The 26,260-nt window shown below is 52.4% G+C and overlaps 1 protein-coding gene across 2 annotated transcripts; it reads right to left on the bottom strand.

Moving 5' to 3' along the window:
• Positions 1-18,338: 18,338 nt before the first annotated feature.
• Positions 18,339-25,621, bottom strand: SFXN3 (sideroflexin 3). 2 transcript variants are annotated; one of them, XM_007080179.3, is made up of 11 exons: positions 25,483-25,618; positions 24,077-24,240; positions 23,242-23,412; positions 22,795-22,893; positions 22,345-22,420; positions 22,091-22,176; positions 21,703-21,830; positions 21,473-21,522; positions 20,588-20,637; positions 20,060-20,107; positions 18,339-19,792 (listed from the first exon to the last, which is right to left on the bottom strand). In XM_007080179.3, the coding sequence occupies exons 2-11, from the start codon at positions 24,235-24,237 to the stop codon at positions 19,696-19,698; spliced, it is 966 nt and encodes a 321-aa protein (XP_007080241.2). In that variant the 5' UTR covers positions 24,238-24,240; positions 25,483-25,618; the 3' UTR covers positions 18,339-19,695. The 2 variants fall into 2 exon arrangements, with proteins under 2 accessions (XP_007080241.2, XP_042816775.1); XM_042960841.1 differs by lacking the exon at positions 23,242-23,412 and having other exon boundaries at positions 25,483-25,621.
• Between the last annotated feature and the right edge of the window lie 639 nt (positions 25,622-26,260).

The raw sequence follows: 26,260 nt of genomic DNA, 5'->3' as shown, positions 1-26,260 counted from the left end.
CGGTGCTTACATCTGCCTCACCACATCTGGCCTCGCCCTCCCTCCCCACATCCGGCAGGTGCTTCAGCCCGCGGATGAGCCTGGAGATTAGAGGTCCCAGCCGACCAGCAGCCGCAGGGAGAGGTGGGCGGGGCGCCTCCCCCGCGGACCTCGCTCCGGGTCGGGATTATAGGTTATAGTTAGTTCCAAGGCCGGCAGGGCCGGAGGCATTTGGTTTCGCGGCCGCCACCGGCGCCACCGTGGCACTTTGGGCTGGGGGCGGGGAGGAGAGCGTTCCTGGAGGCCCGCCCGCCTTACAGGGGGTCGGCCAGGCCCCGCCCTAGCCTGCCCCTAGCGGCTTACAGAAGCCGCGCAGCAGTTCAGCGTGTAGGGGGCGAAAACTGCGCTTTGCAGCGGGGGAGGTGACAGTATTTAGTCAGTCTCGGGCCAGAAGGACCTGGCCCCCAGCCTAGCGGCCTCCGAGGCCTCCTGACTAACCTCGAAGTTCAGGGCTGGCGGCAGCCTGCCGACCGCCCAGGGGGATCCGCTCCGCATGCGTACTGGAGGCCCGGAGAGTCCAACTCCCTGATGCGGTCCAGGACTGTTAGTCCGGACCTCAACTTGGACAAGCCCTTCCACTTAGGGGTTCCCTAGCCGCGGGCACGTCACTCCTGGCCAGAGGAGGCTCTGATGAGGTGGGCGAAAACAGATACACAGTCACCGTGGTCCCCCAAACTGGGGAGGGACGGGGAGCAAACTTCGCGCGAGCTCTCACAACTATCGCGAGAACCTGAACAGGAAGCCTAGGAATTCGGAGCAGGAAAGGCCCGCGGGTTTTAAACCGGAAAAAGAATGGGCGGGGCCGGCGGTGGCTGATATTTGTGGGTAAACCCCTGTCTTTCGCCCTGGGGTCAACTGAAATGTTGACCTGGGGCAGATGTGAACTGTAAGAAAACTGCAGGAAGTCCTGAGAAAAACAGGAGAGTGGGTAGGAAGGGACTTGAAATTGCGGAACTGACTAATGGAGCCACTCAGGGAAGTCTGACTCTGAATTACAAAATGCCTTGAGGGTGATCACTCCCAGTATACAGAGGGGAAGCAGTCGGGGATCTCAAAATGAATTGTTACCGGCTTCTAAGACTTGGAGCCAGTATTTAAACAGCAAACTCCCCGGACCTACACACTCTTTACTTAACCCACTTTACTGTAGCCGGTTGTTTACTTTCAGTATTTGCTATGCTCTAAGCGTTTGACATTAGGAATCGTGTCTGACTCTTCACTGTATCTTGCGCACCTAGCCCTGCGCCTAGAAGCACAGTAAATTCTTGGTAAATATTTGGGGATTAAATGTGAAAGACTTCCTGTGTGTGAAAGTCAAGTTTAATTTAGACTTTCGGAGTCGCTGAAGGCTGGATAGACGGGGAACGAGCGCCCTCTGGTGGGCATGCGGTTGGCGATGAGAACAAGACCGTGCATACAGTAGGCACCAAAGATGTTGACGGTACAGATCGGCTTTTATTAAGTAAAGATGTGTTCCTGGAAAAACACCACATATTGTAAAAAATATTTTTAGAAGGGATTTTTTTTTGCAAAAGACAATTTGAAAGTCTAGCTATGTTCCCAGAGCCTCATCATCTGACACTAATCCAATTCAGACTGCAAAACACATTCAATAACATCTATTCCCATTCAGTGTCTTGAAGAATACATAGTACTGCCTCTTTATCTTCCCCACCCTTGACTGTAGACGCTTGTACTGAGAGGAGGAGGCATAGAATGTAGTTTGCTTTCCACCGTGATTCATAGCCTGGAGTTCACAGGCTATCGTATCTTCACTTTCAGCCACTGACCCATGAAATAGTTGTTAGATATAATGATAGAATGAAATGGGTCTTGTACAGATGAACAGCAGAAGAAGAAACAAGGGTAAAAGATCAGTGTGTAACCGGGTAAGAAATTACTTGGGAGGGATCACACCTTCCAACCTGACACCAGCCTCTTTTGACATGGCTGGTGAAAATAGGGGGGTTGCCACTTTGACGAAGAGGCAGAAGTGAAACAAATGGTCCAAACTGGCCCATGAGAGACAGATACAGAGGAATTGTGTTTTCTGAGAACATTAGAACCAGTTAAGTCAAAGAAGGCTCAACAGATAATTAAGATGGAATACCTTGTAGATACCAATGATGACAAATAGGTGAACTTAGTCAAAATATGTGTAGGAAAACAAGGTTAAGTGAAAAGGAGAAGGATCTGGATACTAATCATTACTGTGTAAATATTTGCCATGTATATCAGTAAACACCTTAAGACAATTCAGAATGAGGCAAATCGTTGAGTATACAGCTCACTATTCCTTTATTTTGTAAAATTTATTTTCCATAATAAAAAATTAGAGGCTATTTTTTCTAGGTAGATTTAGGATGTTGAGATAAATTTAGAAAGTTGGGACAGCCAGGTGGGCAGATACACATTATAATGTGGCTACAAATAATATTACCAAATGAAAGTTGGGATACTCAGGAGACAAGCTGTCTGGAATACATAGGCATTAAGTCAAGTAAAATGAGCTTTAAGACATGCAGAGAGAGATCAGGCGAGAATTTCTTTAGTTTACTCTTCCTATATCCCAGGAGGCAATTCTCTCTGTCCCACCCTCAGTGTCCCATCCACCTTTGAGATGGAGACTGTAGCTCCATCTGACCTGATGACTTGGCCATATTTTGAATTAATAAACTTAGAAAGGATGTTTAAGTCATTTAGATTCTACATTTCTTGTTCTTGTTTTTAACTTTTTTCCCCCATTTTAAAGTATAAAAGACAAACAGAAAAAGTGCACAAAATAGAGATATAGGTCAATTAATCATTACAAAATTAATACTCATGTGATCATCATCCAGGTCAAGAAATAGAACATTGTTAAAACCGCCAGAAACCCTCATGTCCCATCACAACCATTAATCCCTCCTTTCCCCACTAGGTAACCATTTCTAACTTCATATTTTAATTTTACCTGCTTTCGATTTATATATAAATTGCAATACACCTAGGAATGGAGTAGCTGCTTCATGTGATATACACACATTCAACATTAGCAGTTATTGCCAAACCATTTTCCCAAAGTGACTCTATCAATTTACATAGTCACCAGCAATTAATGAGAGCTCCCATTGTGCCACATCCTTGCCAACACTTGGTATTGGCAGTCTTTTCAATTTTAGCCATTAAGTAAATATTGTAGAGCCTAAGATCTAAGATGGCCAGTCCACAAGGATTTCCTCCCCTGGATTAAAAAAAAAAACACACTTTATTTTGAAATAATTTAACATTTGCATAGAAGTTTCAAAAATAGCACAGGGGTGCCTGGGTGGCTTGGTCAGTTAAGCATCTGACTTTTCAGCTCAGGTCATGAACTCACGGTTTCTGAGCTTGAAACCCCCCAGTCCGGCTCTGTGCTAAGAATGCAGAGCCTGGGGCGCCTGGGTGGCTCAGTCGGTTAGGCATCCGGCTTCGGCTCAGGTCATGATCTCGCAGTCTGTGAGTTCGAGCCCCGCGTCAGGCTCTGTGCTGACAGCTCAGAGCCTGGAGCCTGTTTCAGATTCTGTGTCTCCCTCTCTCTCCAACCCTCCCCCGTTCATGCTGTCTCTCCCTGTCTCAAAAATAAATAAACGTTAAAAAAAAATTAAAAAAAAAAAAGAATGCAGAGCCTGCTTGGGATTCTCTCTCTCTCTCTCTCTCTCTCTCTCTCTCTCTCTCCCTCCCCAGCTGGCTCTCTTTCTCTCTCTCTCAAAATAAATAAATACACATAAAAAAATAGCACAGAAAGTTCCCATGTACCCTCACCCACCCGACCCCAATGAAACCGTATTATATAACCATAGTATAATTAACAGAACCCAGACATTGACATTGCTACAATACTATTAACTGCTAACCAAACTATGGACCTTATTCAGATTTCACTAATTTTTACATACATTCATGTGGTGTGTGTGTGTGTGTGTGTGTGTGTGTGTGTATGTGTTTATAATTGAAATTTTATTACATGTATAGGTTTGTGTACTATGAGGTGAATAAGTGGGTCTTCCGGGGTATGGGAGACTAAAGCGCATGTCAGGAGAACAACTTGTAGAATCTATAACACTAAACCAAATGTCATTTAGTATATAAGTTGCTTTTTAAGTTACTATCGAAAGTCATTGAAGGGAGGGGCACCTGGCTGGCTCAGTCGGTGCCACATGTGGCTTTTGATCTTGGGGTTGTGAGTTTGAGCCCCACATTGGGTTTAGAGATGACTTAAAAAATAAAATCTAAAAAAAAAAATCATTGAAGGGAAAGGAGGCTAGTTGTCAAGAAAGCTAAATATACATTTTCACACTCAACATCTACCTGTTGGGGCAGCTGGGGGCAAGGGCCGAGTCCCAGGGTCACTGGTGGAGGTCAACTGTTCATTATGGCATACTCTGAAGGAAAGACCTGGTAATGACAAGTGATGTTCTCCAAAGTGGCAGGCTCTTCAGTCTTGCCTTGCTTTTTACTTGAAGACAATTTTCTGTAAGTGAGGCCAACGAGATAACTTCCTGCTGAGACATCTACAGTGATTCTTTATTCATTCTACCATTATTTTATATGTCCAGGTGATACCCAAATTTCCACCGCTGGCCCAGACCTCTCCCCTGAATGTCACACCAGTACAACCAAACTGATGAATCCACTTCTAGCATTTTCTTTTTTTAAAAAAAATTTTTTTTAACGTTTACTTATTTTTGAGACAGAGCATGAACCGGGGAGGGGCAGAGAGAGAGGGAGACACAGAGTCCAAAGCAGGCTCCAGGCTCTGAGCCATCAGCCCAGAGCCCGACGTGGGGCTCGAACTCACGGACCGCGAGATCGTGACCTGAGTTGAAGTCGGATGCTTAACCGACTGAGCCACCCAGGCGCCCCTAGCATTTTCTTCCAAGCAGTCAGAGAAGAAGGCCAGAAACAGCTTCAGCCTGCATCATATTTATGGCTCCCAGAAAAAAAAGCATCAATATGTCAAATCACAGGGTAACATTTCATTGACTCTGCTTGAGTGATATGCTCAACGAGAATTAATCAGATGGCCAAGGCCTGGCCAGCCTGGAGCACAAGTCTCCCCCTGCTGCAGATGCAGTCCATGCCCCACGCATTTACTCTTGGCCACCCCAAAGTTTACCTGCAGACAGTTCATTCCTGTACAGTCTCGTGGGTCTGAGCCCCTAGAGTGAGCTCAGGTAGCAGGGCAGGCTAAAAATGCCAGAGTTAACCCAAGAGCAAGCCATATCAGGTGAGGGGCAGGAGTTGAAGGGTAAATACCTCTGCTTCGTTTCCTTTCAGTGGGATAATTCTGAGGTGTATTCTGTCTGGTCTTCCAGAAGGGCTCCAGTGGGACTGAGCCCCAGTTACCCTCAGTGGTAACTCACTCACTGATGCACCCTCTATTTGTTTCCGCCCCCCCTTCCCTCACTTCCCTTCTCCCTCACTGTGTTCTCTGGGGGGGTTGCCAAATAAACAACTTCTACTCAAACCTTGTCTCGGGATGTGATTTCTGAGGAACCAAAACTAAGACGACCCCTGTAAGGCCATCTGTCTGGAAGCCCCATCGAGACCATTTGACCAGGAAAAGATTTGGGACCCCAAACTACATTTGTTTGTGACCGTATCCTTCGCTCATACCCCACTTTCAACCTTTGCTTTTTTTTTTTTTAATTTTTTTAACGTTTTTATTTATTCAACCTTTGCTTTTAACGTATAACAGTTCAGTGTTGGCTTCTGTGGGGAGTTGGGCAATAGGTTAATAACATCCGAGACTTCTCCGAACTGAAACCAAGGTTTCCCTGAAACCAAGGAAGAATCTGGGAAATGTATGCTCAGAACTCCAAAGAAGAAATGGTAGGATGTTTTCTCAAGGGCTGATGGAAGACAGAAAGAACACTATTAGGAACTACTTGGCTTTTAGGCAACCGCACCACGTAGAAACCTCTTGACCCCGGGCAAGAATCAGAATAAGGTGAGTATAATCCTAGGCAAAGAGTAACCGCCATCTCTGCTCAGTGTGGACAACTCAGCACTAACAGAACAAACATGTTAGAAAGGATGGGCGGTAAAGAACAAACACGGGCTCTCCCAACCGAGGTCGGGAGTCAGACTGCGGATTTGGGCTCAGGTCATGTTCTCATGGTTCGGTTCATGGCGGGCTCCATGTTGACAGCACCGAGCCTGCTTGGGATTCTCTCTCTCCCTCTCCCTCTGCTTCTCTCCCTCTCAAAATAAATAAATGGACTTAAAAAAATAAAAAAAGAACAAACACGAGACTCAGCATGAACCTCTGAGCATGTCCAAAAGTCCATAAGCCTTACATGTCAGTATGAAGCCACATGAAACCCCGGACACACTTGTACACTTTCTCTCCTCTTCCCCAGTGGTTAAGGTGCGGGAAGAGAGGTACCAAGAGAGGGCACAGGAGAACCATGGCTAGCGAACCTCCTGCTGGCTCGGTCCCCCCATTGAGGGAGACCCAAGTGGGGAATTCGTTGAGTAGAATCACACTGCGGTCGAGTTCAAGAAATGGGTACAAAATGGTGCTTTAAGCTAAAAGCGGAGATCTCCAAGGGTCCCGAGACGTGACTTCGCGCCGGCTGTCTACAACGTTTCTAAAGAATTTGGATTTAGCCCAAGAGCGAAGGCTACCGTGCCACTGGTCCAGCCACTGGCAGCATCTGCAGCGTGCGGCAGCTGAAAAGGCCGACAGTGTGGGAAGGGCCTCACAGAAGTTCCTACTTGAACTTAGCATCCAGGCTTCCCGTCAGCTTTGCCAGCAGCTGCGACCCATCTGAACCTCAGTTTCCTCTGAGAGACGAGGGTGAATTCAGCCTTCGGACATGTTGTATTCGGCACAGGGTTTTTGGGTTTCTAACTAATTGCCAATATTTCAGCATAAAAATCCAGAATGTGGGGGGCAGCGTCGGCAGGCCAGGATGCTCAGGGAGGCCTGGGGGAGAACTCCCCGCTGCTCTTAGTGCTGAGATAGGGAGGTAAGAAAAGTCAAGCTAATATCAAGTTATCAAGCTGCTGGTGCTGCTAAAAAAAGAGGGAGTGGGGCGGGGGGAGAGAGAAAAGAAAACCTGGGGAATCTGGTCCACTTAGTAACCACTGAGCATAAGTAGTGGCTGCTGTTTTAGGTGGGTCTGGCCCTCTCTAGCTCACCCTAGTCCTGATGGTGGGACCAGTTTGCCTCATTGAAGACTCCTGCCTGCCCCGTAACCTTTGCGGATATGATCCTTGAACTAGATTGGTCTTTGGCTCCAAAAGGCAATAGCAATGACAACAACAACAGCTACCGCTGAGCAAAGGTTCCAGTGTGCCAGGCACTGTGGCCGGCAATTTACATACATTAGCTTGTTGCAGACTTACAATGCCTTGTAAGGTAGGCTTATTAAACTTACTTATTTTTTTAATGCTTATTTTTGAGAGAGAGAGAGCACAAGCAGGAGAGGGGCAGAGAGAGAGGGAGACAGAATCTGAAGCAGGCTCCAGGCTCTGAGCTGTCAGCACAGAGCCCGATGCGAGGCTCGAACTTACAAACTGTGAGATCATGACCTGAGCCGAAACTTACTTTTTAAATAAGGAAACTGAGGGGCGCCTGGGTGGCTCAGTTGTTTAAGCATCTGAGACTTTGGCTCAGGTCATGATCTCACGGTTTGTGGGTTCAAGCCCCGTGACAGGCTCTGTGCTGACAGCTCAGAGCCTGGAGCCTGCTTTGCATTCTGTGTCTCCCTCTCTCTGTGCCCCTCCTCTGCTCATGCTCTGTCTCTCTGTCTCTGTCTCAAACGAATAAACATTGGGGCTCCTGGGTGGCTCAGTCCAACGCTTGGTTTCAGCTCAGGTCATGATTTCGCGGTTCGTGAGATGGAGTTGTGCGCTTGAGAGCACAGAGCCCGCTTGAGATTCTCTGCCCCTCCTCTGCTCTGTCTCTAAAAACAAATACACTTTAAAAAAAGTTTAAATGAATGAACATTAAAAGAATAAATAAGGAAACTGGGGTTCAGACCGGTAGGTAAGTTTGCCCACTGCCACACTGACCAGTAGGCAACAGAGTCAAGACTTCAACCTGGGGCTGCGCGGGCATGATTCTACCATCACACTGTCCTGACACTATCACTCTTTATCTGCTACCTTCAGGGCAGCTAGAGCAGAACTCCAGCTGGTAGTTTATAAGTTTAAATGCCCCATATTCAAGAGCCAACCAGTAGAGATGCAGGTGAGTATATGTCCAGTCAGCAGAAAATCGGGAGGCGGGGAGGTGATGGGGCACATCCTCGGTTAAAGCATTTGGGCACCTGAGGCCAAAGTGCCCCGGGGTTAGTATTAATAGAAGATGAGAGCTATGAGCTCGGGGGAGGGGGGAGATGGGATCAGTCTCCTGAGATGCCAGGACCTTCGAGAGGCCTTGGGGAAGGCCTCTCCAGGTGCTCCTAGTGCTGAGACAGGTAGGTAGAAGGTGAGAGAGTGATGGCTGAGCTGCTGGTATTGACAGGAACTCTCCTGGCTATGGGGGGTTGGGGTGGGGGGTTCTGGCGAATGGAAAGCGGGTGGCCGTCTGAGCTGGGGGACAATGTGAGCCTCTGAGCCATGAGGCCTAGGGGTCCCACCCATGCCTTCCTCCCTTCTTGCCCCTCCCCGCTCCTGGTCTGAGGGGTCTGTGGTAACCAACCAGCTTCCTGTGCAGGACTAGCCCAGCTAGCTCACAGGGGAAAATTGGATGGGAGCCTTTCTTAGGTGCAGCATTTTACCGAAAGCCTCGCGGACACGGCGCCCCACAGTGCAAGGACGGGAGAAGGACAAGGAGGAAAGGACTTGTTCAGAGGCCCTTCACCTCGGCGGGGGGGCTCAGCCTCCACTTGCCTGGCCCGATGGGTAGCAGGGAGGATGAGGCTAGGTCTGGGGGAGCGAGGGCACCGCGCGGTTCCGTGTCCCAGTCAGGTGAATGGCCCGGAGCCTAGAACTGGGCGCCCTGCCTGGGATCCCGCAGCCAAGGCCCGGAGCGCCCCCTGCGGAGGCCGAGAACACCGCAGGCAGGTGGCAGCACCCGGCGAGGAGGCCGGAGGAGGGAGCTCCAGCCCCGCCCGGGAGCTGGGTGCGCCCCCATCCCACCTGCACGAGGGCACCCCGCCCGGGGGAGGGGGGCGGGAGTCCGAGGCGGGTCGGATTCCCAGCCAGCTCTCTCCTCACAGGAGGCGGCCCATTATCCGGCGTCGTTAAAGAGCAATTAGATGGAAATTAAGCCGAGAACAAGTATTGATTATCTCATTAAGGCCGGGGGAGCCCGCTCTGTCGGTGAGAGTTTACCGCCGCTCACCCCATTATCTGCAAGGTGAAAGCCTGCGGTCATCAAAACCCAGTGAAGTATTGATCTTACCCCTATCCCCAAACCCAGTCCCGCGCCCTCCCCCTAGAGTGTATGGGGTCTGGAGAGGTGACACGGGGTGTGTGTGTGTGGGGGGGATGATGGGGGGAGGAAAATCTCAGGCCCCCACTCTCTGTGTCTTAGCACTCCCTCTGTATTCCTTTCATTTTCTGCTTCCAAATCATTATTTTTCCCCATGCTACTTTGGTGGGGGGGAGGGGGGAAAGGAGACCAGAGATAATTCACATCCCTCCAGGGCAGTAGAGGGGGATCCCCTAGTTTTACCTCCAGAGAAGATAAACTAAAGTTGAAACTTAACTGAAATTATTTGCCCCTGTTGACACAGCATATTGGGTGTCTCTGGACCTCGAACCCCATACCCTGCAGGGAGGGGGATGGGTTTAGTTCTGGATCACCACCATCTCCAAAACAAGAGATACCTAGGATCACCTCCAAGGCCCCCCAAGGCTTAGAGACCTTAGAGTTAAGAAGGGGCTTCCCCAGGGTCCCCGATGATGAGACCTTGGGAGAAAAATCAGAGCGTGTTAGAGAGAAAAGTTGTTTTCATCCTAGTTTTGCTTCTAGCTAGCTGTGTAACCTCAGGCAAGTCACGTTGCCTCTTCAGGCCACAGAGTCTGCAAAGAATGGGGTTGGAAGCGCTCTAGAGCTCCTGCGCCCTCAGACACAACAATCTGTCAGACAAAGTGCGGAGTCCGGCTGGCAGGCCTGGGGGTGCAGCTGTGTGCCCAGCCCCTGCCTGACCCTAGGGGAGCTTATGGCCTCAAGGGGAAGAAGACATTGAATGGATAATCATGGAAATAATTAATAAGTCGCAATTATGATAGGAACTAGAAGGAAGAGTGCAGGTGCTAAGACGGTGTTGGAGAAGCGAACGGAGGGGGCTTGCGCAGGAAGCAGATGTTTCAGTAAAGACACAGGGAACGTCTGTTGCCCACTAACTCGTTCAACACACGGTTACTGAAGGTGCTCCAGAGCCCAAGGTGAGCAAAACCACGGTACTTCTCCCTGGAGCCCATAGTCCAGTGGGGGGGAGACAGACAGCAATGATCTAACCACACAAATGAAAGCAAAAGCACACATACGGTACACCTACTGAAAAATACGACGAGTAATGAGCGAGAATAAGAGGAGGGATTCACTTGGAGAAGAGAGGGTCCAGGAAGCCTCTCTGAGAGCGCGATGGTCAGTCCATCATTGAAGACCAGAAGCCCTTCAGTGGAGTCTTTGGGAAAACGGGGTGGGGGAGGGAGTCTCCTGGAGAGGGCGCACCTTCCTCCCCAACGCGCCTTGCCTTGGAGCGCGCCCAGGACGGAGACCCAGCAGAGACTAGGGTTCCGGCCTCTGACACTCCGGACCCCACCGTGGGGCTCACCTGAGAGTTTCAGGCGAGCCTAGGGGGCGGAGGGCGGGCCGGCGGCGGCAGGTGGTACGCCGGGCGCACACCAAGTTGGCCCGAGCGGAGTGCGCGGCGCCGCCGCGGTATCTGGGCTCATCTCCCTGCCCCGGAGCCGGGCAACGATTAATCTTGGTTGACGGTTTCTAATGTCCTAATTGGGAGGTGGGGAGAGCGGCCCAGTCCGCCCTAAAGGTAGAAGCGGCTAATGGGCCTCTTCATCACCGCCAGGAGCGGGTCCCCGGTGGAGCGCGAGGGGCGCTGCAGCAGGTGAGACGCGGAGCTGGCGGCGGCCCTTAATGAAGCTGCCCGGCCTGCGCGGACCGAGAGGAGAGCTCCGGGGAGGGAGGCGGTTCCAGGGGTGGAGGGCGGTTAGCTCAGCCCAGCGCGGGGGCTCACCTGGGTGCCCTTTCCCTGAGGAGGCCTCCCGGGGGCGCAGGGCTGGGTGGGTGGGGGTGCTGGGTTAGACCTGAGTAGAGAATGGATCTTTTCGGAGATGACAGGAGTGGGACGGGATATGGCCCTGCAGTAAGGAAGGGCCTGGCACTAGGTGGGCTCTCCGAGATGTTGCTGACCCACAAGGCCTGTGCCCGACGTGTGCAGGGCAGAGATGTGAGAAGCAAGTGTGGATTCTCAGGCTTTCGGGGACCCTAACGACTCCAGAGCGCCTTGTCTTTCACAGCTGCGCCCCTTGCCCTCTGCGACTCAGTTTCCCTTCTGGAGCGGGTTTGTGAGCTCCCAGCCCCTCCAGCTCTCAAGCCCACCCCCCCCCACCCCCTCCTGCATATACTAGCGGGACCTGTAGCTAACCTAGTCCTACCGATACAGTCTCCCTCACCCATCCCCATGTGGCCCAAACTGCGGGGGCTGGGGGGTGCGGGTCACGCTTGTGCCCCACTCCCACCCCCCGCCAGCCCCGGACGCGGTCCGCGCCGCTCTTGTCCTCCCCTGGGAACCTCTGCTTTCTGGAACCGCGTCTTCTCCGCGGGCTTCGCTGTCTCTCGCTCGCTCGCTGGAAGCCTCTCTCCCGCCCCCTTCCCCCTCCAGCCGCCCCAGAAATATATTGTATTCTCACCTAATCCTGTTCAATTACAGCATAATAAAACACATAATAAAAACCTAATTCATTTTTCTCCCGCGCCCCCCATCTCCCGGCATCTTCTTGCTCGGGATTAAAAATTTGTCTTCATGCTTGTGGCACCGCAGTCCCGGCGCCTCGGCATCTTTAATGTATGAGCCGGGGAGCCAGGGACCCGCCGGCTCCGCCGTCTCCGCTCCGGAAAGGCGTCCGCTAGTCACCTGAGGATGCGGGTGGGGACGGAGGGAGGAGGGCATCCCTGAGTGGGGCCCCACTGGCAGCCACCCCTCCTTTCCACGGGACGATTTGGGGCTCAAAGGTCCTCAGATTCCCAGTGGTGAGGCGATAGCTTGTCCGTCAGAGCCAACGGACCCAGTGTGGCCTCCAGGGGACGCAATGTGGGGCAGGTCTCTGGGAGGGAGTGTCCTAAGGGAGGCTTGGCTCCCCACCCCCTAATGCAGAGCAGAGCCGGGCAAGCAGCGGCCCCAGTTTCCTCAGCCTTCATTCTCTCCTCTGCTTCGGCACAACCTGGATCGCTGAAACAAGGTTAGAACTTCCCACAAAGAATTATCAAGAATTCTATACGAGAAAATTTCCTACAAAGGCACGGTGCCTGGAGATTGTAGAGGGCAGGTCTGAGACCCAGTACAACCTAGTGGTACTCCCTCATGCCTTCATTTCTTCCTTCATGCATTTAGGGCAAGGGTTCTCAAACTTTCTATGGGTTCCAATGGGACCTTTAGTTTCCCACTTTTCTTCACAGTACCCTAGGCCAAAAGAGATATCTAACAGTTCTGTGTAAGTACTTAGGTCCAAGCAATTCAGTACATATTTCTGTCCTAACTCCTTTGTACCTGTTTGAAAAACAAATCCAGATACATTGCGGGAGGGGGGGAGAATATTTTTATATAATTCGTAACCTTGATTACTTACTAACAGGATGTGTGCACCTGTTGAGATCTGCAAAACTTGTCCACACTTGGAACCAGCTTGGCTGCTGTCACCCTCATTGCCTGTGCCCCATTGATTTTTGTGTACTTCTTGCTTTTTGGCACATCAGAAACCCAGTTTTGCCCAAAGGCATTGAAAGTAATGCAGCACAATCTAATTTTGAAACCACGAACTTGGGTTAGCAGTTTGTGCAATGTCCAGCATATGTGGAGTATGCTGGGCTTCTCTTGAAAACTGAAAATATCGGGGCGCCTGGGTGGCTCGGTCGGTTAGGCGTCCGACTTCGGCTCAGGTCATGATCTCGCGGTCCGTGAGTTCGAGCCCCGCGTCGGGCTCTGCGCTGACAGCTCAGAGCCTGGAGCCTGTTTCAGATTCTGTGTCTCCCTCTCTCTGACCCTCCCCTGTTCATGCTCTGTCTCTCTCTGTCTCAAAAATAAATAAACGTTAAAAAAAATTAAAAAAAGAAAAAGAAAACTGAAAATATCTTGCCACAGTCCTAACTAATTCACTGTAGTGCTCTGGGGTGCCTAAGTACATGGTTGGGAAACCACAGATTTAGGGAGTCTGTCTGTTTCCTTTACACAGCAAGCCTCTAGTGGTCTTGGAAAGTTTGGGACAAGTGAATGGAAGTCATCTGATTCGGCCAAAGAAAAAGAACTTGAATCTTATCCACAACTCAGAGATCAGATAGCAGCAGGGTAGTCTGACAGCCTGGGGCTTTAGGTGTCAGAAGCCAGCTTGCAGAAATGGGGCGCTGGAAGAAAATCACTAGCAGTGAAAGCAAATCCAGCAGGAAGAATCTGACCCAGCAGAGGGCTTGAGTATCATAAAAAGGAATGCTTCCAGGTATATTGTAGGGTGATGCTTAATCTTACATCACTGCTACCCAGCACCTCCCCCACCCCACTGTGCCTTGGTGCCCTGGAAAAGAGAGGGGGCTGAGCCCCTCCTCTCACTGGCCATCACGTGTAGGGACACAGCTAGAGCAAGCTTCACCTTGCCTGAGGGACCTTTCAAGCCCCAAGGTTCTGATATGCCTCCCGGGGAGGATAGGCTCCCCCATCGTCCAGGCTGAAAGTCACTAAAGATGCGAACCATTGTATCTTTTGTGAATCTGTGACGTATTTTAGGTTTGCTGAGGAGTAATAAAATAGAGAGACACTGCTGGTGATCTTACCTAGGACCAACCTATGAGTGAGCTTTAGGGCTCTTTTGCATTCCACATTCATTTATTCAGCAAACATGTATCGAGTACTTACTGTGAGTCAGGCGGTACTAGGGGTGGTGTGGGCATAAAAAAGTGAATATACGAGCTGTTGTTTAATGGGTACAGAGTTTCAGATGCGCAAGATGAAAAAGTTATGAAGACCTGTCTCACAACAATGTGCATATATTTAACACTACCAATTATACACTGAAAAACGGTTAAGATGGTAAATTTTGTGTTATGTGTGTTTTATCACAATTTGTTCTAAAAAAGTGAAGATAATGGGGCCCCTGGGTGGCTCAGTCGGTTGAGCGTCCGACTTCGGCTCAGGTCATGATCTCGCGGTCCGTGAGTTCGAGCCCCGCGTCGGGCTCTGGGCTGACAGCTCAAAGGCTGGAGCCTGTTTCAGATTCTGTGTCTCCCTCTCTCTGCCCCTCCCCCGCTGTCTCTCTCTGTCTCAAAAATAGATGAACACTAAAAAAAATATATTGAAAAAAAAAGGGGGGGACGGGTTTACTTCCCTGTTGGATGTATGGGGTTGGGGAGGGAGGGGCTGTGTTTGTAGCCCAAGCTATGCAGGGTTCCTCCCCTGCTCTAAGGGTTGTTATTCAGTTTTCAGAACCTTGCTGGTTTCAGATTGGAAGGAGGAAAGAAAAAGCTGGAGGAGGCTGGGGCCCAAAACTGGGGCCTGCGGTTATCCTTCTGGCAGCCTGAGTTGGGAGGACTGCCCGTGAGGAAAAGGGTGTGTATATTTAGAAAGAAAGGAGGGAGCTGCCCAGGAAGTTCCCTTGGAGGGTATGATGCAACTGGGCCAAGATTCCTCCACAATTCCTAGCAAAAGAATGCCTCCGCAGCAGCATCAAAACCGAGATCGCTGTAACAGGCAGGGAGATTGACGTAGAGGGGAGGAGGGAGAGACATCTTAATGACTGCTGGGCACAGGCTGTGTCCCTGCAGATGGGGAAGGACTCTGTTCACCCAACAGGCCATTTCTACCCAGCACCGAGCATAGAGCCACTCTTAGCAGTTCAGTAAACGTTTCCTGAACTGTGGGATGCAAGCGCAAGTGGCAGGGCCAATAGTCGGGTAGGCCGCGGAAAAATCCGGGCTTGGGACCCAGGAGAGGCATCGCGCGATTCCTCGAAAACGTCGCGGATTTCCGGGCAGGAAGTCAAAGGGCGGGCGCTGGGGCGCTCGTGAACTTCGAAACTGGAAAGGAGGGAGGCGATCTGGCGGCTGTAACGGTCCGGGACCGAGGACACCCGGAAAGCGGACCTGATAGTAGGTTCCTAGCTCAGGTAGGGATGAACAATTGCATTTCCGGCCAGCGGCGATAAAGCCGTTGCCTGGGAAACGGAAAGGAGGTGGAGCCCAGCCTAACTTTGATTGACAAGGGCCAGAGGAGGGGCGGGACTCTGCGCTGACTGGCTTCGCCCCCCTAGGGGGCGTGGCTTACCGATGACTGACAGCCCCCCAGGGCGGGGCTGGCTTGAGACTGACAAGCTTGACTGAGAGGAAATGGGCTTGGCTGTGACTTGCAGGGGGCCGCAAGGGGGTTGGCGGGAGAGCGAGGGGGAGGGGGGACTAGCCTACTCTTATTGGCCTGCGCCCACAGAGCCGAGCTGAAGCTGGCCCTAACCAGTGTCCCTGAGATGCCAGCCTCAGTGACCCTAGAAAAGGGCAGGCTAAATCTACTCCTGAAATCATTGTTGCACTATATGCTAACTAACTTGGATGTAAATTTAAAAAATAAATTAAATTTAAAAGAAAGAAAGAAAGAAAGAAAGAAAGAAAGAAAGAAAGAAAGAAAGAAAGAGTGGGATATGCCCATTTGGCTCCCTCCCTATGACCAGCCTAACCCAGACCTGAGCCATTTTTCTCCTCAGAACGTGGGTTGGGAGAGAGGGACGGTTGTGGTCTTTCTTAATAATGGGCAAGATGGGAGTTCTGGAGCAGATGAAACCAGGCCAGGGGGAAAAGGCTGGAGAGGAAGACCTAAGACACAGATGTAGGCTCCCAAAGAAGGTTCCCAGAGTCTGGCTGCACATGAGGAGGAAGAAGGGAGGCCCAAGAATGGGGGAGATTATTTTCCAGCGAGAAAAGTGCTTCCTCTGTCCAAATGCTGACTTCCCAGGAAAATTCCAAGTACGTGGAAGCAGTTTGGAAAAGGCACCTGGCTAGGATTTGCCCCTAGAGAGCCTGTGAAGTTAGCCTACAGCCAACTTTTGCTCTGAGAAGCTGGTGTGGAATTAGGAAGGAAAGATGGCAGGAAAGCATTCCTTCCTAACTGGACTCACTGGTGCCTTGGCCAGTCCGCTCCCTGATAGGGTTAGTGTTATCTACAGAACACAGTAAGTTATAAAGTGTTCTTAATGATTTTGTTTAACAGAGGTTCCTGCACCTCCCTCCCCAAATAGGTTTGTTTTACATGGATTTTCCAGTAAGAGTGCAAGGCCTCTTTTCAAGGAGGTTACCAAAGACCAAAGCAGTACCTGCAGAAAGAGGTTTCAAGAGTTGACCCAGAGCCCCCTGGGCTTGGTAGGAGGCACCTGTCAAGACTGGCAGAACAGGATGGAATTGAAACTGGTTTTTGAAATGTTACCCCATATTTAAAAACATTTTTTAAAGTAAACTCTAGGCCCAACATGGGCTCAAACTCACAACCCCAAGACCAGGAGTCACATGCTGTACTGACTGAGCCAGCCAGGCACCCCATCGAAGTATTGCCCTGTATTTAAACAATTTTTTTTAATGTTTGTTTATTTTTGGAAGAGAGACAGAGTGTGAGTGGGGGTGGGGAAGAGAGAGAGGAAGACACAGAATCTGAAGCCGGCTCCACACTCTCAGCTGTCAGCACAGAGCCCGACCCAGAGCTTGGTCTCACGAGCCGGGAGATCATGAGCCGAAGCCGGACGCTTAACCGATTTGAGCCACCCAGGCGCCCCATGTTGCCCCATCTTTAATCAAGAAGAGAAATCTTTGCTTATGCTCCTTCAGCTGTAAAACTCTCAAGCTTGGAAACTCCTCGGGCTTTAGTAAAAGGTCTGAGTACACTTGTGGGCCTATCAGTTTTGTGGGCCTATAAACAAACTGGGCCCAGGGAGGAGAGGCCCTGGAGCGTCAGAGAGACGAGGAGAATGATCTCAAGTTTGGCTGGTGGCTGGCAGGTGAGGAAGAAGCTTAGCCCAGTGGCTTCAGAGTCACGCGACTCGACTTGAATCCTGGTTCTACCACTTCCTAGTTGTGGAACCACGGGCAACTTTTTAAATGTCTTCAAGCCTGTGTTTTTGCTAAGAATGGACATAACATGTCTGGTCCCCCAGTGGGTTGTGAAGATCAAAAGGTGGGCTTAAAGCACTTGGCCCAGCACCACACGTACGGCTCAATGAGCAGTAGCTGGTATCACCCCCACTGCCCATACAAGGAAACTTCCATTTCCCAAGAGGAGTGAGAGAGCCCAGGCCAAGGTACTAGGTTCACTTCAGGTTGTTGTGGGACCATACAGTCCCAAAGATTGTCTCCCACCACCTAGTGTGAGAGTTTGGAGCTGAAAAAGGGGAGATGAGGGGTATGTCCTGCAGGGAGTAGGCAATGGATTTTATCATAGATTCATACATGTTTATTCTTTTGAATCTTCCAAAGCCAAGACTTGGGGTAAGAGAGGCAACTAACTATAAACTGTTTAATAGTAGCTCTCACCATCTGTTCAGAGGCATGAACTTTTGGCCTCATTTCTCCCAGGGGGGGAAAAAAGGGTTACATAAGGGGGGAGTGGAGGATCCTGGGATGGGGGGGGCAGGAAGGGGTGCTAACTAGCAAATGGTCCCTGCCAGGCTTGTTCCTGTGCTGTACTGGTGGGAGCATGGAGGGGTATGGAGGGTGTGCTGGTGCTCTAACTTCTCTCTGATGGAGCTGGACAGTCCCTAGCCTTCCTCTCTCCAGAGGCTTCCCTGGGAACCAGAGGCCCACCGACCCATGCCAAATGCCTGAAGGGAACCAAGAAGCCCAGAGCCTGAGCTGGTAGGTAGGTGGGATCAGCCTTCCTAGCCAAGAACGAAATGAAGCCAGGACTCTATCTGCAAAGGGAATAGAAGGCATCTACATCCCCTTAGTTAGCACTCTGGGTGCTGATGGAGGACTGATTTTCTAATCTCAGAGTGCCCTCTGCTGGGGGCTGAGGTTCCATACAGAAGGGAGGGAAGAGCTAGAACCTAGATTTTGTGGGGGAGGGAAGGCTGAAGGCAGAAGACTGGTTCTTCCTGAGCACTCAGAACACAGAATCAAGTGAAGATCAAGAAGTAGATCGGTTTTTAGTTTATTGAGTAACAATGGCATCATAGTTTTAGTCACTGGTAGCAGATAGTTGGGGGAGCACAAAAATGCTCTTAGAGGATCCCACTGGGGCCTTCCTCCGCACCACCCACTGCTTCAGCTAGAGCTCATGGGAGTTGGAGTCAAGGTCAAGCTCTGCATCCTGTGAGCGTAACACTATACCTTCCATTCCCAAGCCTACCTGCCCTTTGGACCAGCTATGGATGCCTGGGCCCTTCTTCCTCGTGGGAGATGGGGTGGGAGTGGAGGTAGGAGCAGGGCCAAGCCTCAAAAAAGAGGAGCTAAGGTCAGGGTTCTGCTGAATGTCTAACAAGAGTCAAGAGAAGACAGAATTTCCTGTCTTAAGATTGTACACTCAGGGCCTAGTTGCCCTTGAGGGTGTGCTAGTTGTCTCCACTCAGATACCTGTGGTATCTGAGGTTAAGCACCATTCCCACGGCTGTGTCCCTCTGCAAGAGGGGGCGCTGGGAGCTCTTAAAGGGGGAATGCTTGCTCTGCCTCCATGGCTTTTTGGTTTGGGTTGGGACTATAGGTGTAGATTTGAGTCTATGATGTCAGAGCAGACCAAGAACTCCTAAGAATGTACCTAAAGATGTCCACACTGCAGTGTGGGGGCGAGGGGAGGATGGCAAGAGTTGTACAGGATACCACCCCTTTGTTCTGACAGAGGAGAGGAGAGGAAATGAGCTCTTTCAGGATGTGGGGGGTGCACAAACTCCCCGTCTCCCTTACCCTGATAGGTCTTTCTCTGCCAGCCCAGTTCCTGGGAGCCAGGAAGCAAAAGTCGGAAGGAGTCGGGCCCGTTTGGCCTGCTAGTATCCCTCAGTCTCTGTTCTGAGATCCTGGCTACTCCTGTGTCCAGAAGGGGCCCTCGAGGTGCTGTCAGAAATGACTTGGCCAGTGGAACTGTTTAGGCAGGGAAGTCCTGTAGCCTGGCTGGCTGACAGGTGGCAAGAGGCCGAGAGGAGAAGCCAGATTATCAGGACATCCTAGGACAGCACGTCCGTTCCTAGCTTCTAGGACAGCATGTACACACACACATACACACGTATCATGTGTGTACATACATAAACATAGGAGCACAGGAGAAAGGGATTATGTGGCCCTGCTCTTTGAAACCAGAGAGGAGAGAAAAAGGCTTAACGGGGGCACCTCTCAGCCTATGGATTGCTGGTCTCAATGGCTGCTTCCCCACCAAGCCCCCCCACCCCCAGTACCAGGAAGAGGGGCAAATGGCAGGGACAGCAAGGCTCCACTAAAGCAGCAGCCCAAGGAGGTGAGGGAGGGGTCCAGGGGCTGACCCTCCCTCAAAGCCCCTTGTTGTAGTAAACCACTTCGATGCTGGGGTTTTGCTCACGGACCCGAGCTCTCAGCTCTGGCTCCAGCCTGCTCACATGTAAGGAGCTGCAACAGAACAGCACAGGCAGGCTGAGGATCCCCTCAACCCAACCTGCATCAGCCTAAGGGCTCACCACCTCTCCTCCTCCCAGGCTGGACAGTCTCCTTCAACTGCCAGAAGGCCCAGCTCACCATCAAGTCCCCACCCCCAGAATAAGTCTAGTGCCTGCCAAGCCTCCTCCTGGAACACACTAAAGGACCCTAAGGTCAGTGGGTTCCAGAGATGTGGAGACCTATTCAGAGCCCCCAACCAAGCCCGGGGGCAGCACTTACCTTCTCTGGGGGAAGAGGGCACAGCACAAGGGGGTGGCAAATACCAGGCTGGGGGGAGAAGAGTGTTGGGAAGGTTTGTGAAGTTTTGACCTATGGTTGTTGCCTCCCTGCATCCCACCCCATCCCTGGAGACAGCCCCAAGGGGTAGAGATTGATTAAGGCCAACGCTGACATCAGGTTCTGGCTAAGGAAAGAGCCTCCAGGGCAATGACCCAGAGCTCCACAGCCAGTGAGTGCCTGAATCAGAAATTAAACATGCATGAAACTCCTGGATGATACCAAAAGGTATATTTCCACGCTTTCCTCTTGTACACAAAGACTAGAATGTCTTCAACTAGACTGTTGACCTTCAAGGATGGTGATCACCTGCTAACACACACAACATGCCCTACAAGTGTCTAAGAGCCCTACCAGCTGAATGGATGAATGAATGATGTACATAAACATCTTAAAATCCGCAAATACCCACCCACATCCACCAGGGAAAGGGCACTCCCACACACCCTAGCTAAGTCCCCACACACTTACCAGAAGCCCACCAGTCCCACCTGCAGGGGTGCTCCCAGCCAGGGGCGACGCTGTAGGGAGACAGAGGCAACGGGATGGCTTGTGTCCCCTCCTCCCCTAGCCCCCACCGCATTTCCCCTACCACAGCTCTATCCCACCAACCCTGCCTTTGAGTCTTTTCTTTCTCCCAAGACCATAACAGGCTTGGAATTTCCAAATCACCAGCCTCCAGTCCAGCCACGCCTACTTGCGACACCCTCCCTAGTGTCCCTTCACCCACTCTCCCCTCACAGGATTGGTTCCGCACTTCCTCCAGGAGCTGCTTTCTTCAGGAAGCCTCCTCTAACACTCCGCTCCCGTCCCAGTAGCATGCATGAATCTGTCCCTTTCCTGTTCTGCACGCCCTTCTCCATTCCCTCCAGCCACAGGGACCAGCGTTCGGTTCCTCCAGTGGGCACAGCTGGTGCTCAAGATATATTGGTGAATAAATGATTCAATAAATGAGCTTGTAGTCCTGTGCCTTCTCTGTTCTGTTCGTGCGTGTGTGAGCCTGTGTGTCTCATTGTTGTCGGTAGGTGACAGCATGAATATAGTGGCCAGTGTGATGGTGGTGGTCCATCCCCATGTGTGTCAAGAGGCCTCTGGAGTGATACCAGCTCTCTTCAGGACAGAAACCATTTCCTTCCTTTCCTTATCTTCTCCTCCTGCTCCCTCAGTGTTCCTTCACCCCAGCCCGCTTCCTTCCTGCTGAATGCATGAATGAAGGTGGAGGGGGCAGCCCAGGGGTGGGGCCAACAGGGAGCAAGTCTCAGACCCCTGGGCCAAGCTGGAAAGAGGGTTGGGGACTGGTCACTTCTGCTCCCAGCCGTCACCTCTTCCAGGCTGGGAAAGGTGGGCGTGGCCTACCTTTAGGAAGTCTTTCTTCTCCAGAGTGTCCATGATCACCGGGGGAATGGCTGCAGGGAGAGCAGGGCAGAAGAGGAGGTAAGAGTTAGTGGAATGAAAGTCAGAATCCTGAGGAGGGGTGGATCCCCTTCACAACTCTTCCCACTCCCCCGGGAGTGCTCAAAACCCCTGGAGAATGCACCCTGTTCTCTTAGAGCCTCCCGTGCCCCACCCAGGCACCCCTGCCTCACCCATGGCAGGAATGGCCATGCAGATTCTCGATATCACCACCTGGAAGATTCCCTGCTTGGCAGCGGCCACTGAGTGGCCAAGTCTCTGACCTTCCTCATCAGTCACTGGGATGCCCACCTGCAGTTCCCTGAAAAGGGAAGGGGGTGGGGGTCAGATCACAGGCCCGCATCCTACCTGCACTGCCCTCACGGGCAGCTATTCCCTGGGGTCCCGTCAGATATCACAGATTCAGATATCATTCCAGGATCCCAGAGTCAGACTGAGACTGTGCCCAGAAGCTTCTGTTTGGAGAGGGAGAGGACGGTCCCCACCTGGGCCAGTCGGCATGGCGGGATGGTGTGCCTGCCTGCACGCTGGGCCCGCATGCCAGGAGCTGGAGCCACTCACCTCTGCCTCATCAGGGGGATGTTGATGCAGTTGGCAGCTGCCACAGCTGCAAAGGGGACAAATCTGCCCACCAGGGGGGGCAGGTGCTGGGGGGAGGAAATATATCGTTTAGTGGCCCTAAGGGCCATGGAGTGGTGAAGAACTCTGGGGAGGGATGTGGGGAGCCTGTAGGTTGGTGTGGACGAGCGATGGGGAAGAGGGAGACAGATAAAGGGTAAGTGAGGGGGCAGTACAATGGGGGGGGGGGCATTTACCTTGGTGAGGGATTTGAGTCCCAGGGCTGTGGCCACGGCCCCAGTGGTGGCACTCACATAAGCTGTTCCCAGCTGCCTGTGGGTGGAAGAGGCAGGACACAAGGCTGGAGGTGAACAGTCCAGCGTGTGGTTCTTTCCTTCAGGGACACGTCAAAATCCTCAATACGTGAGGCGTGACGGGCAGAGAAATTCCTCCCCTGCTACAGCACAGACTTGCCCGGAAGCTCCAGGCCCTCGGACAGGGCCTCCCTTAGCACAGGCAAGAGGACCCCAAGCCCTCAGGCCAGGAGAGTGGGGAGAGGGGCGGACTGAGGGGAGGGAGTTGAGTCACTGGCTGCAGGAGCACTGAGGAACAGGAGCAGACAAGAGGGAGCAATGGTAGGCCTGGGGAGGCCAGGGCAGGGAGAGAGTGGCGGGGTGGGGAGTCCCGGTGAGGGGATGAGCTCTCACCCCACAGTGATGGGAGCGTCGCCGCTGCGATTGGAGTAATTAACAACAGCATTGAAGGACTGATTCACCCACTGCCAGAACACCACGGTCGGGGTCTTCCTGAGGGAACAGAGACACTTACTGCTGCTCCTGCTACAGTGTCCCTTATCCTCAAACCCTAATAAAGAAACCCTAAAGGTTATTCCCAAACCCTCAGGAGGGACCCAGCTGATGACCTTAGAACTTGCTTCGGTGACCTCTGCACGACCCTCCCCACTGACACGACCACATACACTTGTCTCTGGGGTGGGAGGAGCCCTGGGGCTGAGTTCTGAGGAATGCGAGGGATTCTAACACAAGCTCTCATTCACCCACTATTTTCTGCCCAAACTGGCCTCACCTAGTCATCAGGCTACACTCTAGCTTGGACAGAGTGCTCAGGGAGGGGACACACGGGGCAGGACCTGCCTGTAGAAGGTGAGCATGCAGCCAGTGATGGTCATGTTCATGGGCACCTGGGCTGACATACGGCCAATCAGGACCACCTTCTCCCCCGTGTCGGGATGGAAAGCAGAATCATACACATACTTGGCCCTCCACAGCTGGTCCTCAGTGAGCCCTGGCGTCACCACGCCGGCCCTGCAGAGAATGTCAGGGAACAGACAGGCAATTCTAGGGGCAGATCTGCCCCCACCAGCCCTGACCACTTAGCTCAGGGAAAGTCTGGCCAGAGGACCAGGAACTTTGGCCCTGAGTCTCAGAATAAAGGAGCTCCTTGTCTCTGGGGGAGTCAAATCTTCCAGAAGGGCAGGGGGCTCCTATTTCCATTTTCCTTCTAGCCACATAAAGAAGGGTGCCCTTCTGTTTCTGCCTAAATGCCTGGTCATGGGTAATGGTAGTTTCCAGTGGGTCAAAAATGGCTGGGGGCATCTCAAGGGTATTTCCTCTTGGGGACAAGGGGGTGCTCTCCTATCTCCTTGGGGCTCAACTTTGAGCCCCATCTGTCCTTGAAGAGGGTGGGCCTAGCAGTGGGACAGGACCCTGTGGAGGGTTGTGAAACATACAGCAGCCCCCCACCCACAAATATCAATGCCACCTCCTCAACCCAAACACCCTGAAATTCTCTGGGTTGAAGCGCTGTGCCATAGTTGCCTGTGATTCCAACATATAGAGCTAGGGAGTAAGGGGGTCAAGGAGTGGGACAAGGTCACTCTCAAACTTGAGGAGATAGATGCAAAAGGTACCATATTAATGGCAAGGAATGAGTACCCCAGGGTCTCATTCGGACGGGGCAGCGGGCTACCTGTAGTTCTGCACGATGTTCCGGGAAGCTTCCAGCTGTGCTCCAGACAGCAGCAGATTTCGGGGGTCAGTAACGGTGAAGAAGTGCCGGGCTCTGCCCAGGAAAGTGCTTTGGTCCCAGCGAGGTTCCTGGATATTGATATCTAAGGGCAACTCCCCCATTTTCTGCAGAGCAAAGATCAGGATCGGAAGGGCTCCAAGGAGGGAGTCCAGGAGCTCAACCTGCGGGAGCCTCTGGTGGCTCTGCCCCGGTCCCTGGGCCTATCACCAACCCCTTCTAGAGCTCAAGGTGACTCCAGATAGGTAAGCAAGGGTTGGGGGGAGGAGTTGTTTTCCAGGCAAGGCCCTGGCTCAGAGACCTGCAGCCATTGGAGGAGGGGGCAGGGGAAAACAGAACCAGAAAAAACAGATCTCTTTTGCACTCTGGCCCCGTGCAGCTTTTCATCAGTGAGGATTTACACGGGTATGGTTGATGCAACAGCAGCAACTAATCCTATGCAGCTACTCTTGTGCTCTGTGTGCACAAAAGTGTGTATTATATGCATTATACATGCATGCTCAGGTCAGCTTCAGGGCCCAGCTGCCTTAAGACCTAGATACAAACCCCCAAGGCTGTCTGGGAAGATGGCATAAGCCGTCCCACACCCCAGCCCCTGATTGGAGGAGAACAAGGGCTCACTGGCTACTTCGGGGCTTATCTATTCCAGATCTCAAATAGGGGACTCTGATGCCAGCCAAGCATGCGTGCTCGCAGTCATGCACAAGTCCCCCTCTCCAGGGGCATTTTTCTCAACCCACACTGAATGGCCCAAGGCCCTCCTTGTTCCCCAGCTGGGCAGGGCTGGCACAGACACCCATCCACCTCTCCCCAAGCCACCTACGTCTAGAAAGGAGGAGTCAGTAAGTGCCCTCTCCACCCAGTACCAAGAGGAAAGCCTGAAGCAGCCGGCTGGCTGTGTTAGGCAAAATCCTACAATATGACTAATCCTCTCCAACCGCACTTCCTCCCGCACTGGAGGAGACACCCTCCCCTCTCTCACAAACTCACACTCACATACCCACATACAAAGATGCGTACATGCCCTACACAGATATACAAACGGCGGACACGCACTGCATACACTAGCCCACAAAGACCGTTACTTGCACACTCACACATACGCGCACACACACACCCCCCATATGCATCAACTGCAGACACGTGAATGTGTGACCACATAAGGCCCCACCCTGACATTCCTCCCACCAGCCAACCTCCCCTCGTGCCCCAAGCACCTCCCTAGAACCGAAGATACTGAATCCGGATAGGATAGAGAGCACACCCAAGGCAGGCTTCCCTCCCTCTTAGCCCTCAACCTCCTACTCCCCTGAACCCCGCGAACCCCGCCCCGGACAGCCAGCACTCACGCTTTGCTGAGCTCCTGGGCTTCTGGCCTCTGCAGCTCCCGGACCCGCCTTTCTCTCGGCGCGTCGCCCCTGCCTCCGCCCCCCCAACCCATCACGCGTAACGTCACGCGTGACGCTAACAGGCAGGAGGGGCGGGGGCAACCCCCGCGCGTCCGCCGGGCGTGCCCAGGGATTGGCAGAGCCTGGGGGCGGTGGGTGCCATTTGGGGCGACGCCCCCAGCCCCGGCTGCGGGGAGCTGGCTCTACGCCGCCTCCCAAAGCCAATCAGGGCTCGGGGAATAGGTTCTGGCCCGTCCCCAGGCCTAGAGAGGAGGGGAGGAGCCGTGGGCGCTGCCCCCTTTGCTTGCAGTCCCCTGACTGGCCTCGGGAGGCACCCGGCTTCGGCAGCAACGCGTCTAGGTGCCCAGGGCGAAGGCTCGCTGGGCGCAGGACGAAGGCTGGCGGCGTGGAGGGGCCATCCTCTGATGGTGCGCCCGGAGGGACTCGGGTTACCGCCTGGGTTGTTTACTAGATGGCGCCTTGGCAGTGGCCTTTGCCTACTTGGCCCCCTGGGCTCCTACCCCAGTTCTCACAAGCTCTTCTCGCAGCACTTGGGCATTCGCAGTCCTCCACAATCTCGTTCTGCTCGTGCCTGTGCCCCCTTCTATGTCCCCACCCTTTTCCTCCTCCAGCCCCCTCCTTACCTAGCTCCACTAGGTCCCAGTTTCCTTACGTCCCCGATCCCTATCCCGGCACCACAGACCTAGCCCCAGTCCCTGCCCTGGGAGGTGTAGGGGAA

Source organism: Panthera tigris, chromosome D2 (genome assembly GCF_018350195.1).
Source record: "Panthera tigris isolate Pti1 chromosome D2, P.tigris_Pti1_mat1.1, whole genome shotgun sequence".
In the NCBI taxonomy this organism is placed as follows: domain Eukaryota; kingdom Metazoa; phylum Chordata; class Mammalia; order Carnivora; family Felidae; genus Panthera; species Panthera tigris.
The sequence above is the reverse complement of the archived record's forward strand: the minus strand, read 5'-3'. Positions and strand labels throughout refer to the sequence as shown.

Excerpts from the sequence above, each read along its gene's own strand:
- SFXN3 (XM_007080179.3), bottom strand. The coding sequence starts at position 24,237 with ATGGGGGAGTTGCCCTTAGATATCAATATCCAGGAACCTCGCTGGGAC. Across the intron at positions 22,894-23,241 it reads TGCATGCTCACCTTCTACAG|GAAGACCCCGACCGTGGTGT; the intron begins GCAGGTCCTGCC and ends CTGTTCCCTCAG. Across the intron at positions 20,638-21,472 it reads AGAAGAAAGACTTCCTAAAG|CGTCGCCCCTGGCTGGGAGC; the intron begins GTAGGCCACGCC and ends GTCTCCCTACAG.